An 18081-nucleotide genomic window follows, 5' to 3' on the forward strand; every position below is an offset into this window, starting at 1 on the left:
CTGTACCATCCAATAAAGATATGGATCTATATTTTTTTGGCAGTGATTTGTCCCCTTGTTTATGAATGGGGATTATAATTGTCTTTTTCCGGGATTCTAGTGGCCCCACCTTAGCTGTCACATTAAAAACATTGGTTAATAACGGTACCCAGAGGTCAGAGTTTTCAAAGAAGAACTCAATGGTGGCTCAATCAGGGCCAGGGGCCTTAACAGCGCTGCACTACATCAGCCCATGTCTGACCTCTGCCATATTAAAAATCATGATAGGTTTAAGGTCTGTCATTGCGTAATTCAGGAAAGGTTCACTACCCTCTTGTGAGAGCCCAAATATTTTGGAAAAATATGCCTCCTAAGTATATTTGTCCACATGGACGTCTAGATTAGGGTCTGTGCCCAAAAGTCCCTTGAATTGTTTGAGATCACGGCCTGATGGAGATTTTCCCAGGGCTCCTCCGTTAGAGTTTTAAGTCTAACCTTCCGTTCTTCTTTATATAAGTGTTGCAAGAGCCTAACTCAGTCCTTATCTCTAGGGTTTGACTTGAGGGCTGTGTGTAAGTTAGTTAGTGTCTTCGTGCAGGCTGAATCGAACTAGTGAGCTACTAAGGTACTGTGGGGAGACAGTGTACGTGTTAGGTTGCATCTTACTTCACCCAGTATAGTTTCAAAGGCTATAACTGCACTGCTTGGGTCTATGTATGGGTCAAGGCAAGCCATTATCTCGACAATCAAAGGGATGAATTCCTCCTTTTTAATCTTGCTACATTTCAGGACTATTCCATCCTTTCTCGCAATATGGAGTTTTGGTACTCTCTTCAGCAAAGGTTTATGTCTTCCTTCTCATTTCAATAGGCAGGATATGGCTGCATAGTCACTAAAAACTGAAAAGTTTGTTTCAGTGTTGGTAAAAAGGGCTTTTTGGGGAGAAGGTACAAATATAAAATCAATTGTAGAACCCTAGGAACTTGTACCAAATGTATTCTCTAAAAGACCTGTGCAAGTGTCAGCTGGGTTAATCATTTCTAAGTTCCTTATTGTAAGGAGTCTATTAATGGAATCACCATAGGCATTAAGTGAGAAATGTGGTGTTAATTCCCCCTCCTCAGCAGTTAGGCCACACACTGGTTTGGCCATCTTACCACAGCTGTGCGCATTAAAATCTCCCATCCATAGGATATTGAGGTTATTATGATGAGCTGTGACGATTGATGCAATCGCCTTCTCAAGTGAATCTGCCACCCATGACATCGCGCCAACAAAATTATTGTTGTAATAATTAATTTGAAGCAGATCGCTTCCCCGAAATCCTTCACACACAGGTGGTAGTTAGGGGACTCATTATAAAAACCAAAAACCTTAAGTCTTAATGTATTTCTAATCAAGGTCAGGATACCCCCTCTTTCTCTGCCTGCTCTTGAAGGGATCGCTGCTGTACAAAAAAAACTAAATCCGTCTATATGGGTTGTGCCTATTTTCCAAGTTTCCTGTAAGCATATTAGGTCATAACAAGTTATAAGCCTGACCATTTCTAAATCGCCCAATTATGGCCTTAGCCGCGCTATGTTCCAGGTGATTATTTTTAAGGAATCATTACCCATCTCATTTACAGTTAGAATCTTCGGGGAGTTGTTGGCACAGCTCCTGCATGCTTGTGGAGTCACCCTGTCTTCCCCATGTCAATCACATTCGTCAAGACCTTCTAATGGGGCAAATTGGTTGCTTATATATATTGGAAAGCTAGCTAATTTCTTGTCGGACTGTGATGAAAAAGGGGAGGGTAGTAGAACTTCCATGTCTCTGTCCCGTTATATTTTGACTTAAGGGTCTGTAAAAAAAAGCCTAATGGGACTTCATAGATCTCTGTTTCGGGTGAAGGTTGAATGAGGAGTGTAGTCAGCAAGTTCCTCACCAGATGATGGTCATTGAAGTTAACCACTATACAGTCTCCTCTTTCATCTTTGGTGGTATGACCCACCCATGCCACTCTCCATGGTGTGCCAAGCGACTGAAGTCTGACAGTCCCCATGGGTTCACCCAATTATGTTTTTAAAATGTCCTATGGGTGCCACCTTATGTAAAAAATTACCTATATTGCTAGGACCAGCATTTTGCCATGGTGGCCCTTTTTGCCCAAACATTACATACAATATACCAGTGCCTGATTGTTTCTAACACTGCTTCACGTGCACTACGGAGGTCCCTTATGTCAAAGGTTATGTCTAATATGTCAAGGGCCACATTTTGTAATGGATGGCCCCATGACCTTGCCACAGTTGTCCTTTGATATGCAAGAATTTCCTCCAATGTGCCATCACCAGCAATTTGTCACAGGTGCCAACTATCCCAAGAATTTCCTCCAGGAGGCCAGCACTGGCATTTTTTAATGGGTGCTCCATGTAAAAATTTACCTACAGAGTGCTAGCAGTAGGATTTTGCCGACGTATCTCATATGGAAGCATTGACTCCAGTACTCCAGTACCAACATTTTGTCAAGGGTGCTTCTATAAGTCAAGAAGCATGCCAGGTCCAACTTTGGATCTGCAAGCATACCAATACATGCTCACTTACATTCACTTATGCACACTCATTCTATCATTAGCACTGAATTGCATTCATTCATATTCACCTAATCTTGTTTACTCACTCTCACCCTGAATCACTCATTCTCTCACTCACTCTGACTCATGTATACTTACTCACTCATTTTGACACTCACACACTCACACATCCACAATACCATATACAAACATACAAGCTCACACATGTACACTCTGTTACCCAAACTCACTCTCACCCACATGCACGCACACAACGTACATTAAAACCATTTAATTCTTCTGATCTAAGATGCCAGTGACTGTCCAGATGTTGCAGCTTTATTTATTTATTTATTTATTTATTGACATTTGTAAAGCGCGAAACGAAGGCCCGTGGGCATCTCGGCGCTAAGTATCTGCAATGTTTAGCCAACAAGGGGACTGGGAGATCAATGATTAAAAAGCCAGGTTTTGAGGTTTTTTCGGAAAGACGAGAGGGACGTGCTGGTCTTGATGGGATGAGGCAGTGTGTTCCATAATTTTGGAGCAGCCACAAAAAATCTTCTGTCACCCCAGTTGACAGATTTAGTTCGGGGGATCACCAGGTCCAGGGAGCTGGAAGAGCGCAGTGCTCTGGATGGACAGTAGGGGGTAAGGTTCTGAGTGAAAAATGCTGGGACAGCGTTGTGTAAAGCCTTGTATACCAGGCACAAGGTTTTGAACATAATCCTCTTCCTCACCGGAAGCTCCACTTTTTATTACACTGATAGTGAATAATAACCTATTATGCAATATTAATGTAATAAAAATGGGCAGAAAACAAAGTTAGATACTGACTCTGATAATGCGAGGCACCCCTGTGTTCTTGGCAGTGATTTTGCCACCTCTAAGGCAGTGCCAGGTGTAGCAAGGGGCAAGCTAGGGGTAACAACTGCGACCCCTATATGACGTCCATGCTAATGATTGTGATTGGGAACATTTTCAGCCAATCCTTATCAGCTGCTTCTAAATGTTCCGAGTATTCATTTTGCAGTCGTACGGAACCAAACACCTTGGTGTGGCATTTCTCAAGAGCAGTTATTCATTCATACTAGATTTCTTATATTGCTAAATGTGAAATATTTTCCTTTTTTTGATGCAAGGGAAAAAACACTTGTTACATTACTGTTTTGTTTACTCCAAGAAGTCATTCTCGAGCCCTTTGTTAGTAATGGAGGCTAAAATTCATAGTAGCATGAATCCCTACATTGACTATAAGATAAAGGATTTCCTTATTTGACTCATGTACATTTGATAGTGGAGCTACAAAACGAACATATGACTACTTTTAATTGGTTTTCTGATACACTGTAAAACACCTCTTTTGTTTCCAGGTATGGTGTTGCAGTGCAAGACTTTGCCACCAGTTGGCGGAGTGGTCTTGCTTTCTTGGCCATCATCAAAGCAGTCGATTCCAGTTTGGTAGATATGAAGGACGCCTTGGATAGATCACCTCGGGAAAATTTGGAGAATGCCTTCAGGATAGCCTTTCAAAGTCTTAACATTCCAAGACTTCTGGAGCCAGAAGGTGATTGTGGCATCTGTGATACTGATCTACGTTGAAACCGGAATATTATAGAGGTTCAAGGGTGAAATTAATGAAGAAAACTGTTGTTAAGAGGTTCAATATTAATGGTTTGGGGCTTCCTGGAAATAGCACATCCTTGACCTGTAGCACAAACCTCTAGTATGTTTAAGTCTAGGATGGGCACTTACTTTTTATTAAGGGAATCCGTTTAATGTACATGTAGAAGATTGATTAAGAAGAGGGATGAATTACGGGGTTTGACACATGACCAGGTTTACATTCTGGTAAGTAGTACAGTGGCTGTACAGAATCTGGGGCCAGATGTTGAAAACGTTTTTGTGGTTGCAAATACTCTGATTCAGAGATTGCGAGTGCAAAAGTTGTTAGACCATTTACTAATCCAATTTTAAGAAGTGGTAATGTTTTACTGACTCCTAAAATAGAATGGCGACTACTTACTGATTGTGGGTCCCCCTTTCAAATACCAAACTGGTACTAAATGTATCAGTGTGTCCAAATTTAGGGTGGTAATAATCGCAAAAGGAGAAGGTGTCCCTGTTCAGCCCAAACCCCTTTGTGAATTGTAGAAAATGTTTCAGGTTGAGTAGGGATTGGTCCCAACACTGCCAGAAATCTTTTTATTTCATATTTTAAAAAGCAATCACAAAATGCTGCTCTATTGACCCAGTCAGGTACCCCTCCCTGTGATTGCCACCAATCGGAGAGAGTCACAATTGACGTCCTACCTTACACCTTTAATTAGTATGTACACTAATCATATTGAAACATCATTAGTGACAAGTGAAGTCTAAGTTTACTGATGATTTGTGACAAGATAATTAATTATCAGTCTTTCATTATTCATCAAACACTCTCCTCTCATTCCCCAAGGGTATCAGTGTATGTTCTAAAATCAGACATGCCACTATATAAAAAGGTAATCCCCGATTACTTTAAGGTTCAAGAGGGGGGAAAGAGTCAAAAATATTGAAATATGGACCTCTTAACCAACCTATCTTATTTACTTATGTAGAAAAATCTCTAAATCTATGTAACAAACCCCCCAGTGTTCCACATAAATATACTGTCTTCACAACATAGGTGCTTTTTCTTTGTTTTTATTATTCAATCAAAAATAAAACATGATTTTTTTGTATATATTCTTATAACGTTTTCAATTTTGCTTTTTTGTTTTGTGATTTACATAAGTTGACATAAAACATACATGTGCATAATCAAACAGTGTAAACAGTAATTTAATCGATGCCTGAAGCAAAAATACTGCTAAATGGTTGACAGTGCCCCTCACAGAACAACAAAAGAAATTATAAACATAAAAGTTTAACTGCCTAATCTCACATACCAACATCCATACCACATACTACATAATATACACAAAAGGGATTGTAAAACATATGTTTAACAACTGGAAATGTTTTTCTTTTAATTATTATCTATCAGTGTATTCTGTTGACATTTTTCTCAAAGTGACTTTTCCTTTATTTCATCGGTTTTTAAGTTGATCCATATGAATTTATTTTCCAGCTGTCAAAACAGTCGGTCTGGTCTACGCACGTTTCGGTGATAGAGATCACCTTCCTCAGGACCATCAAAGAGTTAAAACCATGGAGGGGCTACTTTTGTTCTGAAAAAGCAAGACCACTGTGTGTCAGATATGGGGAACATGAGGGTATTTAATGTATCACTTAAAACATTTTTTATTCAAAATTACTTCAAATATGCTGGTTCATGCAAGTCTCAGGTGGACAGAAGAAAGAGAGCTGTTAGAGTGAGAAAATTGAGGATTATATATAGCCCTTCTCCAAAATGACAAGAAATGCGATTAGTTGTGGAAATGACCTAGGAGAGAGTTTATAATGTGCCTATGGATTGAAACAAAACATAGAACCCTTCTCCCGGTGCTCAACACAAGATAACACGATTTCATCTAGAATACCTGTTTCAACACAGATTGTGTAGTTGGATCGCTAGGCTGGCGCCTATGTGGTGACTATATAATGAAACAATAGTCCTTGTTTCGTGCACACTGCACGAAGCTAGAAAGGCAATGAGAAAGACTAGTCGAAAAGGCGATTGATTAAAACACGCAATTATTGCTCAAATAGGAGTAAGTAAAGTTTCTTACACTGACTGCTTGAGTATATACAGGGTCAGAGATTCTTGTAGTAGTTAAAATATGTTCTTTTTTGTTGCTTGTATTAGCTTTTTGCCATAAGACTCTTCTTGCATAGCAATGTATCTATAAGTTGAAGACACATATAGGAGAAATGTGATATGTATCTTAAAATATAGCATGGTTGTGTGTAGAGAAATCTGATGTAGGTCTTACCTTTAAGCAAATTGCAAAGCGCCAGACAAGAGGGTTGTCTATTTCGAATTTGAATGCTTGCGGTTCATGTTTAACTTATATATGGTGTTCCAGGTATTGGTTCTGGAAGGCAGATGCGATAGTATTAGGCATATTTTAGTATTTCTACCTAATTATTACAGCAACAAACCTATAAGTTAAATATTACATTTTTTAGAAATTTATCTAGAGTGGAGCTATTCGTGTGAGTTTGTCAAATTCTCAACTAGCCTTACTCTTTACCGATTTTTTCGTGACGGTTCTATTAAATTATCATTTATTTTTTGTAGATCGACCAGTATTTTAGTCAAACGGGATGGTAATTGGCGACAAACGGGCGGATTACACAAGAAGACTGACCTTAATGGATATATGGTTGAGGACCAAATATTACCTAGAAATGGAAGCACTACGACTAGTAAATTCAGATGGGTCTAGCTCTGAACAGGCCAAAAAACTCCTTATACCATAGTTATATGAGAATTCAAGCTGACAAAGATACGTCTATACTTAAGACCGGGGACTTGACAGACTTGTTTGTCTGTATGTCGTTTAGAGCGTAGTCTCGCGATGATAGGTGCGTGACCAGTGTTATGCTACTAAAGACCCGGTAGCAGAAGCGACATATTGGAATAGGTATGGATCATACAAAAGCGCGAGAAATCCCCTTGTTCTATTTGATTTATAACACTATAGAAGTATAATCATTAGAGCAAAGGCTTTCTAAATCCAAGATGTAATTTGATGATTAACCACAAAGAAAAAGGGCAAGTACTCGCTGTATCTACAAAGATGGGTCAGAATTGAGGGAGAGTCTAAGTTGTTCTAATTAGATGAACAGAAAGACAGGCGAACAGATGGTGACAGCGGCATTGATATATTCTTACCTCCCGTACTCCAGTTCAGCGTGTCCCTCTTGTTGCTCGATGTTATTCGAATGGTAGCGAGAAACAAGCAGCTTTAAATCTCTGCTGATTATTGCGTGATCTCGCGATATTGTCGGCCTGATTGGTACCGTAACTCTAAGCAATAGCTTAGTCTGGGTGACATTTTGAAGAGGGTCAAAGTCAAATATAAATAGCAAAAAGTAAATTCTACCGCACCTTGTCCTACATCCAATTGGATAAAGGTATATTGGTATTTAGGTGTTACATCTTTTATGAAAATAAATCGGACATAACTAAAAAGAAAATTATTGTATAACTGCGTGTTTATAATGATAAAGAACCAGTAGGTAATTGAAATCGGGAGGTTAGTTGCCGAAATTTCAGTTTTTCAGAAAACGGCAAAGGGCATACATTACAGATGTTAGAGATGTTTGTCTCACGAGAAATTATGGATATACATGTCAAGGTTGTGATTAGGCAACGCGGGCGCCATCTTAGAGTGGTGAAAAGTGCCTATTACAATGGTGGAATGAATTGGTATATTACAATAAAAAGTTTGTAATATACACTCTAATGTATAGTTGGGCAAAAACTATGGTTAGTAGTAGTCCAGGGTTGCTTCTGAGTATTACTAGGTGTGAAGTTGTTTACATTAGCCTAGACACCACTCCAAAAGGCTATGGTCCATGAAGGAGACCGTTGGTGGTCTCCTAAAATGAATCACAATAAATGGAGTATCCCATTTATTCAAGAGGAGGCATGTATAGTGCGCTGTATATAGGTACCACACTATTGTTGCTTACTGATGGGGCCTAACAAGGCATTTGACCAAGTGAACAGCTATCAGTATGGGCAGTAGTGTCAAGGATTCAAGAGGTCACTAGCCATGTTATGTCTTCATTAAGACCTTGATCTACTGTATCTAGTGAGAAGATCCAAAATGTTTCGCGTTGTTTGCGAATTTTAGTTGGGTCTTTCCCTGATATTTGTCTTACTTTCTCTAGAATGAGCCAACGAAGGTCTGTTTCTGTATGTTGGTTTTCCATGAAGTGTCTGACTAGTGGTGCCTGTAGTTTGCCCGTTCTTATGGCAGATTTGTGTTCTGACAGGCGTATACGAAATTCTCTGGATGTTTCGCCTACATAGGCTAGATCACAGGGACATATTATCATATAGATTACGTTGGAGCTCCTGCAGTTGGTCATACTTTTTAGACTCCCTTTTCTTGTTCTATAAGACCAGGTCTTAGTGGTGATCGCTGATGCGCATGCATGACAATTTCCACAACTGTAGTTGCCTGTAGGTGGCGGTAAGCCATCAATCGTGGTTTGTGTGATTTTCACCTGAGGATGTTCTCTGCTGTGTACTAATTTATCTCTCAGGTTAGGGTTTCTTCTAAATGCCACCAGCGGTTTATGTGTGGGTTCTTCATCACTAGTATTGAGAATTTTCCAGTTTTTTTCTAAGACCTGTTTGATCTTGTAGTTAAAGTTGGAGTGGTCTATGACACAAACTAACTTATCCTGTGCTGGTTTTGGTTCCTTATTGAAGAGAGCATCTCTGTTATAATACTTAGCTCTCTTAAGTGATTGTTTTATAAGTCTTTTAGGATAGCCACGAAGGAGGAGGCGACCTTGTAGCTGTTCCGCATGTATCATATAGTCCTTCATGTTGGTACAGTTCCTCCTAATTCTCAGGAATTCTCCGAATGGACTCGAATCTTTTTGGCATGGCGGATGGTAACTGCTGTGATCTAAAATTGTATTTTTAGCTGTTGGTTTCCTATACAGGCTAACTGCTAGCTGTCCTTCTCTACCCATGATCCATATGTCCAGGAATTCTACTTTGTCTGATGAATAATGACAAGTGAATCTAAGATTATTGTCACTAGAATTCAACCAGGATATGAATTCTAATAAATCCGGTTCTGTGCCTGTCCAGATGAAAAAAATATTGTCTATGAATCGTCGCCACTGAGTGACGTTCTCAAAAAATGGTGCTGCCTCATTGTAGATACGTTTCCTCTCATACTCCCCCATGTAGATATTGGCTACACTGGGGGCACAAGAAGCCCCCATGCTGGTCCCTTTGATTTGGTGGAAAATGTCTTGTTTAAATTCAAAATAGTTATGTTGTAATACTATTTGTAAGCACTCTATGATGAACCCATCTGGTCTTGTCCCAGGTACTCTAGCTAGAAGCGCTGCCACAGCCTCTATTGCTTGGTCCTGGGGGATGTTGGTGTAAAGAGATTCTATGTCTAGAGTTACTAGGAATTGTGTTTTCTGGTCAAAGGGTGTGTTTTCTAGTGTTGATATCATATGCCCTGTGTCTTTAATGTATGACGCATACTGGGTGGTGAGAGGGCAGAGAAAAGTGTCAACATATTGCGATAAGGGCTCTGTGCAGGAGTTGATAGAGGAAACTATTGGTCTTAAGGGGGGGTCTGAGATATTTTTATGGGTCTTTGGTATCCCATATAAGGCAGGTGTGACTGTATTTGTTCTATTCAGAAAGTCGAATTCTTTTTGGCAGATATAGCCATCTATGAAGGCTTTAGTTGTAATATCATTGATCTTATCTTTAAGACAAATGATCGCTCTCATATTAGATGGCTGATAGTGTTCAGATACTGCTAGCATGGATTTGACTTTGTCAGTATAGAGAGTGGTGTCCATGATGACTATTCCTCCTGCTTTATCACACGGTTTAATGGTGATATGTGAGTTGTTCTGTAAGGATTTGCAGGCCTCTCTTTCTTTGGGGGTTAGATTAGGTGCCGGTTTGGGGATATATTTGGTTATTCTCTTTATCTCCTTAACGACTGTTTTTTCAAAAATAGCCACTTCTGGGCCAACCATGTCTAGAGTTGGGGTAAAGTTGGACGGAGGTTTACAACCTGAATAGTTATTTTCTTGTTCGTCTAGAGTTACTGTGGAAAAATATTTTTTCAATCTTATTTTTCGAAAGAACGAAAAAATATCTTTATTCAGTCTGAACGTATTAAGTTGTGTACTAGGTACGAACGAGAGACCTTTGCTGAGAAGTTTGGTTTCTTCTATGGACAGCTCATGCTTGGACAAATTAAAGATGGGAATTTGTTCATTAAGGGAATACGATGTCATTTCCAATATTGATTGTTCCTGGTCCTCATATATGGCTGCTGATGTGGACGGTCTAATGGTTGGTAATAATTTCTCGTTGGTCTTGAGAATCTTGTCCTTGTCCTGCCTCTGCCTCTCGATAAAAAAGGAGACGATTGTTGGCCTCTATGTTGTTGTTCAGACGGATGGCCTCTTTGATTTCTGTCAGTGAAGTTGGGGTCTTCGCCTCCATTATATGCCTCCAAGTCTGAATCAGATGAGTTGGTGTCTTCAAATGTCACAATTTTATTCCTTCTATCAGGTCTTGGATTGTATTGGCCTGGTTGTTGCATGCCTTCTTGGTAATAGTTACTCAAGAGGTAAGGATATATTTTCTCGTGTGAAAACCACCTAATGTCTTTTTTCAGTTTATTTGTTTTTTTCTTTATAAGATAATCATCAAACTCCTGCATTTCTTGAATGATATTATCTAACTTAGTCTTCGCATCATCTAAAGCTGAGCTGGTTTTTAGCTTTTCTTCTAAATCCAAAATTTCTTGTTTTAGTGGGCTTATCATTTCTCTTACAGTTTCAATGATAAGGAGCATCCAGTCTTAAAGGTAAGACCTACATCAGATTTCTCTACACACAACCATGCTATATTTTAAGATACATATCACATTTCTCCTATATGTGTCTTCAACTTATAGATACATTGCTATGCAAGAAGAGTCTTATGGCAAAAAGCTAATACAAGCAACAAAAAAGAACATATTTTAACTACTACAAGAATCTCTGACCCTGTATATACTCAAGCAGTCAGTGTAAGAAACTTTACTTACTCCTATTTGAGCAATAATTGCGTGTTTTAATCAATCGCCTTTTCAACTAGTCTTTCTCATTGCCTTTCTAGCTTCGTGCAGTGTGCACAAAACAAGGACTATTGTTTCATTATATAGTCACCACATAGGCGCCAGCCTAGCGATCCAACTACACAATCTGTGTTGAAACAGGTATTCTAGATGAAATCGTGTTATCTTGTGTTGAGCACCGGGAGAAGGGTTCTATGTTTTGTTTCAATCCATAGGCACATTATAAACTCTCTCCTAGGTCATTTCCACAACTAATCGCATTTCTTGTCATTTTGGAGAAGGGCTATATATAATCCTCAATTTTCTCACTCTAACAGCTCTCTTTCTTCTGTCCACCTGAGACTTGCATGAACCAGCATATTTGAAGTAATTTTGAATAAAAATTTTTTTAAGTGATACATTAAATACCCTCATGTTCCCCATATCTGACACACAGTGGTCTTGCTTTTTCAGAACAAAAGTAGCCCCTCCATGGTTTTAACTCTTTGATGGTCCTGAGGAAGGTGATCTCTATCACCGAAACGTGCGTAGACCAGACCGACTGTTTTGACAGCTGGAAAATAAATTCATATGGATCAACTTAAAAACCGATGAAATAAAGGAAAAGTCACTTTGAGAAAAATGTCAACAGAATACACTGATAGATAATAATTAAAAGAAAAACATTTCCAGTTGTTAAACATATGTTTTACAATCCCTTTTGTGTATATTATGTAGTATGTGGTATGGATGTTGGTATGTGAGATTAGGCAGTTAAACTTTTATGTTTATAATTTCTTTTGTTGTTCTGTGAGGGGCACTGTCAACCATTTAGCAGTATTTTTGCTTCAGGCATCGATTAAATTACTGTTTACACTGTTTGATTATGCACACGTATGTTTTATGTCAACTTATGTAAATCACAAAACAAAAAAGCAAAATTGAAAACGTTATAAGAATATATACAAAACAATCATGTTTTATTTTTGATTGAATAATAAAAACAAAGAAAAAGCACCTATGTTGTGAAGACAGTATATTTATGTGGAACACTGGGGGGTTTGTTACATAGATTTAGAGATTTTTCTACATAAGTAAATAAGATAGGTTGGTTAAGAGGTCCATATTTCAATATTTCTAAAATCAGACATGGACAGAAATATCGGCATAATTATTTATTCAAAATCTGAGCAATGGAGCATAAATCCTGGAAGTGGATTGAAAAGTCTACTAGAGCATCACTTCTAAAGCTAATAGTTAGCATTTACAACGTTTTAACCCCTTTACTGCTAGGCCTCCCCACCTCCCCCCGCCCCCGGTGCCTAGCCTTTTTTTGGCTATTTGGGGTAGTTCACGCTTAGGCCCCTGTAACATTTTGACCATATAAGGTATCCACGCCAAATTTGCATCCTTTTCTTCCAACACCATGGGGATTGTAACGGTACCCAGGGTTTGTTGATTTCCTTGGAGGGGACCCAGAAATTAGCCAAAATACAGCCAAATTTGGTTTTTTTTGGGGAAAAAATGTAAAAAAGTGCTGCAGATGAAAGTGTCTGTTTTTCCCCCTGCAAATGGTATCAACAAAGGGTTTGTGGTGCTGAAATCACCATCTTCCCAGGTTTCAGGGACAGACTGACTTTTGTTGGAAAACCAAAATCTTTTACATAGTTTTGGCATTATACTGGGACATAGCCCATTTTTGCTATTTTTTGTGCTTTCAACCTCCTTCCAGTTAATCTTAGAAATGGGTATGAAAGCAATAATAGATCCTGGAAAGCTATACATTTGAAAAAAGTAGACAAAATTCTGAATTCAGCAAGGTGTCTTTTGTGTAGATCATTCAAGGTTTTTTTTTATAGAAACTAACAGTTGAAAATAGGAAAACTGAAAAATGATTTGAAAAAAAAGCCATTTATGCCCACGTTTTCACCTGTAAATTCTTCTAAGTATGACAGATGTTTTAAAGCAATATACATTGTTACATTTGCTGGACCCTTCTGGTTGTGGTGATATATAGGACTTGTAGGTTCACCAAGAATCCAACGAACCCAGAGCCAATAACTGAGCAGCGTCTTGCAATGGTTTTTTATTGTACACCGGGTATATACCAATTCATTTGGGAAAATATGAACAGTGAAAAATTGTTATGAAAGACACCCATGTAGTTCTGAAACAGTAGCTATTTGCACATCTCAAAAATTGTGGGTACCCATACTAGCAAGTGAATTATAGGACATTTTTCACAGTGATTTCTTTTTTACACATTGTCTTACATTTGGAAGGCAGAAATGCATCGAAAGACAATAGGTACTAACAATTCTGTGTTCCCCTAAGTCTCCTGATAAAAATGGTACCTCACTTGTGTGGGTAGGCCTAGTGCCCACGATAGGAAATGGCCCAAAACGCAACATGGATACACCAGATTTTTATAGTGAAAACTGACCCTTTCTTGGCTAAGTGCCTAGCTGTAGATTTTGAACCCTAGATCTGCCGGCACCTAGGGAAACCTAGCAAACCTATACATTTTTAAAAACTAGACACCCAGAGGAATCCAGGAAGGGGTGACTTGTGTGGTTCTCACCAGGTTCTCTTACCCAGAATCCCTTGCAAACCTCAAACTTTGTAAAAAAAAAAAAAACACATTTTCCTCCTAATTTTTGTAATGGAAAGTTCTGTAATCTGCATGGATCCACAAAATTCCACCCACCCCGCATTCCCCAAAGTCTTCCGATAAATACCCGCAACAGGCAAGGGCCCAAAACGTACTGTGGAGACATCAAAATTACCTATCACAAAACGATCTGCTTTTGCAAGGGGGTCACATGAGTTTTTGGTCCCGGGCTTGGCGGCCATCTAGGGAAACCTTCCAAACCCACACATTTCTGAAAAGTATACACCCTGTGGAGTCCAGGGAGGTATATCATGTGTGGATCTTCCAACGTTTCCCTGCCCAGAATCCCCAGCAAACCTCAAACTTAGCTGAAAAAATTACATTTTCCTCACTTTTCTGTGTGGAAATGTTGTGGGATCACCGGGCTGACACAAATTTCCTACCACCTAGTGTTCCCCCAGGTCTCCCGATAACAATGGTACCTCACATGTGTAGGAAGGCATAGTGGCTGCAACAAGAAATGGCCCAAATTGTACTGTGGAGACTTCAAAATTCTCTGTGATGAAACTTCCTGGTTTTGCAGGGGGGGGCTGTTTTTATTGGACATGGGCTCGCGGCCATCTAGGGAAACCTACCCAACCCACACATTTCTGAAAACTAGACACCTTGGGGCGTCCAGTGAGGTATGGCTTGGGTTGATCCCCCAATGTTTTCTTACCCAGAGTCCCCTGCAAACCTCAAATTTAGCTATAAAAATAACTTTTTCCTCACATTTGTGTGTGGTATCACTGTGCTGGCACAAATGTCCTACCACCTAGCGTTCCTCTTGGTCTCCCGAATAAAATGATACCTCATTTGTGTGGCTGTCCAATGCAGAATCGGCTAAAAACGAAATCTTTTGAAAATATAGCACTTAGAATTCACGGTGCTATACCTTTAATCCCTATGTTTTTGGCTCTACCCAGTTACAGGCCTTTGGCCCACCCACACAAGTGAGGTATCATTTTACTCAGGAGAACAAGGGGAACGCTGGGTAGTATATAAAAAAAATCCCTGGTGCCTTGTGGGCGGATCACGTGCTACTGCCCCCATCTGCCTCCTGGGGAGGGCAGAAAGACTGGCATTATTTTGGGGGGAGGTTGGGCATTAGCATGCTCATTCTGGGTAGCCACCGCCCAAACTTGTGAAAAAAAATCCCTGGTGCCTACTGGGCTTTCTGCCCCTCGGGGGAAGGCTATTGCCCCATCTGCCTCCCGGGGGGCAGAAAGACTGCAGCATTTTTGGGGGTTTGGGGGCATTGGCATGGCCATTATGGGCAGCCCCCACCCCTACGTATATATAAAAAAAATCCTTTGAGCCAAGTGGGATTTCTGCCCCCGGCAGATCAGGGGCTATTGCCTCCATCTGCCTCCAGGGGGTGCAGAAAGTCTTATGCCTTCTTTGGCGGGGTAGGGTGGGGGCATTGGCATGCCCATTCTGGGTAGCCCCCCACCCCAGGCCTATAAAAAAAATCCCTGGTGTCTAGGGTGCTTTCTGCCCCCCGGGGGGCATAGTGGGGACTACTGCCTCCATCCGCCCAGGCAGAAAGGCTGTCTGGCAAAATGTAATGGCCCTTGCCCAAGGGGCCGCACCCTGCTCCCTGGTGGCTAGTGGGTGGATCCCTGCTTGGGGATTGCCCTCCTTGAGAGTGTAAATATGATTGGTTTGGATGTGTCTGATTTTAGTAGATGTAAAGCCACCCTGCACTGGTTCATGCCCAAGTTACAACATAACAGGAGAATCCATCTTCATCTTGGAATTTTATACTTGTGACAAAATAATAGGGGCATTCACCTGCACCTTCTCCTGACCATTCCCACTTGGCTGCAAAAGCATTAAGAAGCAGCATGCCAAGTCTGAAGCAAATGTACAAAGTCTTTGCCTCAGAGGGAGTAATTCTGTCAAGAAATGATTAAAATTGCACTCTACATTTATTTTTTTGGAACTTGTCAGTCAGGCCGACAGTCCTCACCTCACTCAATACCTTCTGGAGAATATAGTTCCAGTAAATTACTTTGAATCCAATTAGCTTTGTTATTCCTCATCTTATTAGGACCTACCCACACTCCCTCTAGCTTTAGGTGGCTACACAAGGCCTTCACAGCGTTCTGCCAAGGAGTAATACAGCACTTATATAAAGTAATTAACTCCTCCAGTGCAGCTCTGCATGGGACTAATTCAGATGTTGTCCAAATTCTGACCCTGTAAATCTCAATCTCAATCTTTAGCTTTATTTCACACTTCAATAAAATACATAAAAGTTCACATATAAAAAGATTTCATAGAATATTGTGTTAAAATTAGACATGCAATGGATTAGAAATTTAAACGCAATACTGAGCCCACAATAATAGCCTTTACATAAAATAGATTAGATCTAAAAATACATTCACAAAATATAAAAGGCAGAATATGACGGTAAAAGAATTAATGTTAAAGTGCTATAAGTGAAGTGCTAGAGGCCTTAGGAGTTCTTAAAGCAGCCAGTAAAAAGGAGGTTTGTGCAAAACAAACCAATGGGGTACCTAATGAATAGAATAAAAAAAGACCTGAGGCTACAGTTCACGTTGAGAATGTTCTTAAAAGCGGAGCAATGAAAACCTTCCTCTCTTTTAATTATAATGGGCAAAAAAGGAGGAGTTGTAAAGTTGTTTGGGCTGTCTTTTTGTCACAAGGGCAAGGCGGTAAATTCTTAAGAACAAATTGATTGTTTGGATAACCAAGCATTAACGGAATAAGGCTCAGTCTGAATCTAGTCAGGATGAATCAATGCTGGTTATTCTCAACTATCCGTAAGTATGAGTGCGAATGATTTAATATCTGTGGTATGTGTTCATACAACTTTACGGTTTGTTTCCCTTTATGGGTATTCCACCTATCCTGAGTGACTTGATTTAGAAAGTTTGCCTTTAGTCTTGATTTAAGGAAATGTTTGCAAAGGTGTGGGGTATTATACAAAAAAACCAAGACCCAAAGAAGTAAGGGTTTCTCTGACATATGATATCCTAGGGATTCTGTGGGCATAGTCCAAATTCAGGACATCTTTAAAGATTTTTTGGTTTAAACCCACAGCGTCCCTTTTCCAAACGGATATCCAGAGAGAAAGTGGCGCTAATCTTATGGCCTCCGTAATAAAAGGCATACCAGCTTCTTTATGTGTTATAAAATTATTGCTTGATTATGGAATTGACAACAGTCTTTTAATGAATTTATCTTCTTGTACTTGGAGTGGTGCTACATCACGGTAGACATTTCCAGTATCGGCTTATGGCCTAATTTTTTAGAAAATCTAAATAAGGCTGCGATACTTTGAATCATTAAATTAGCTCGATTTTGCATCATCTCCTTCAAAGATTGTTTGTTATCAAAAACAACCCCTAAATAATTAAAACCCTGTAAAACACAATTTAAAGTGGGCAATATGGGTAATCCTTTATAAATTCAAATCCCACCTTAAAGGTATTAATGATGTGCTGACTAAGACATTCAAGAGAGAGCTCACAGATTTATTTTCGGTAATATTCAATTGCATACTGTCCCCATAGCACCAGATTTTTGCCCCATACAGTGCTCCTCAGTGAGCCACAGCTTTGTATACCTTAATGGTTGAGGAAACTGCCCTACTAGTTATTAGTTTGCCAGTCACTTCAGATGCTGTCTGGAACGTTTTGGGGTGTTCCGTCAAGCAGGGGCCGAGAAAAAGGGGGTGGGTCCAAAACGTGATTTCCCCATAGGGATTTTAGACACAACTTAGCTGGAACCGCTCAACACAATTACACTAAATTTGGCAGAAAGCTAAATCTTGGTCTAGAAAGAGTGTTTTTTGTAAGTTGGTGTAAATCTGTTCAGTAGTTTTTGAGCTATTAAAGTAAAAAGATGTATGTATTTCTTGAAAAGCGGATCCACTGAGTTGGAGCCATGCGCCAATGCCATGATTGCCTGGCCAAAACCTCAGAGTAAAGTCGCGGCTGCCATTTTGTGCACTGGGACTCGGTTACTAGGGGGGGGGAATAACATTTAAAAGTGATAAAAGGGGTTAAGGTAGAGGTACCCTGAGCCCATGGGATGGATGGAGGGGTCTGTGAGGAACCCCTTATCAGCACGAAATTGTCTAAAAACATTTTTAAGGGTGTACACCAAT

General features: G+C 39.8%; 1 protein-coding gene across 2 annotated transcripts in view; it reads left to right on the forward strand.

Annotated features, from left to right (window-relative positions):
- Nucleotides 1-18081, forward strand: part of CLMN (calmin) — a 479452-nt gene that overhangs the window by 386365 nt on the left and 75006 nt on the right. For both annotated transcript variants that reach the window (XM_085626456.1, XM_085626457.1), the window contains exon 7: nt 3908-4101. In XM_085626456.1, the coding sequence (XP_085482582.1) occupies nt 3908-4101 (194 nt within the window). The remainder of the gene's footprint in view (nt 1-3907; nt 4102-18081) is intronic.

This window comes from Triturus cristatus, chromosome 9 (genome assembly GCF_964204655.1).
Source record: "Triturus cristatus chromosome 9, aTriCri1.1, whole genome shotgun sequence".
Taxonomy (NCBI): Eukaryota; Metazoa; Chordata; class Amphibia; order Caudata; family Salamandridae; genus Triturus; species Triturus cristatus.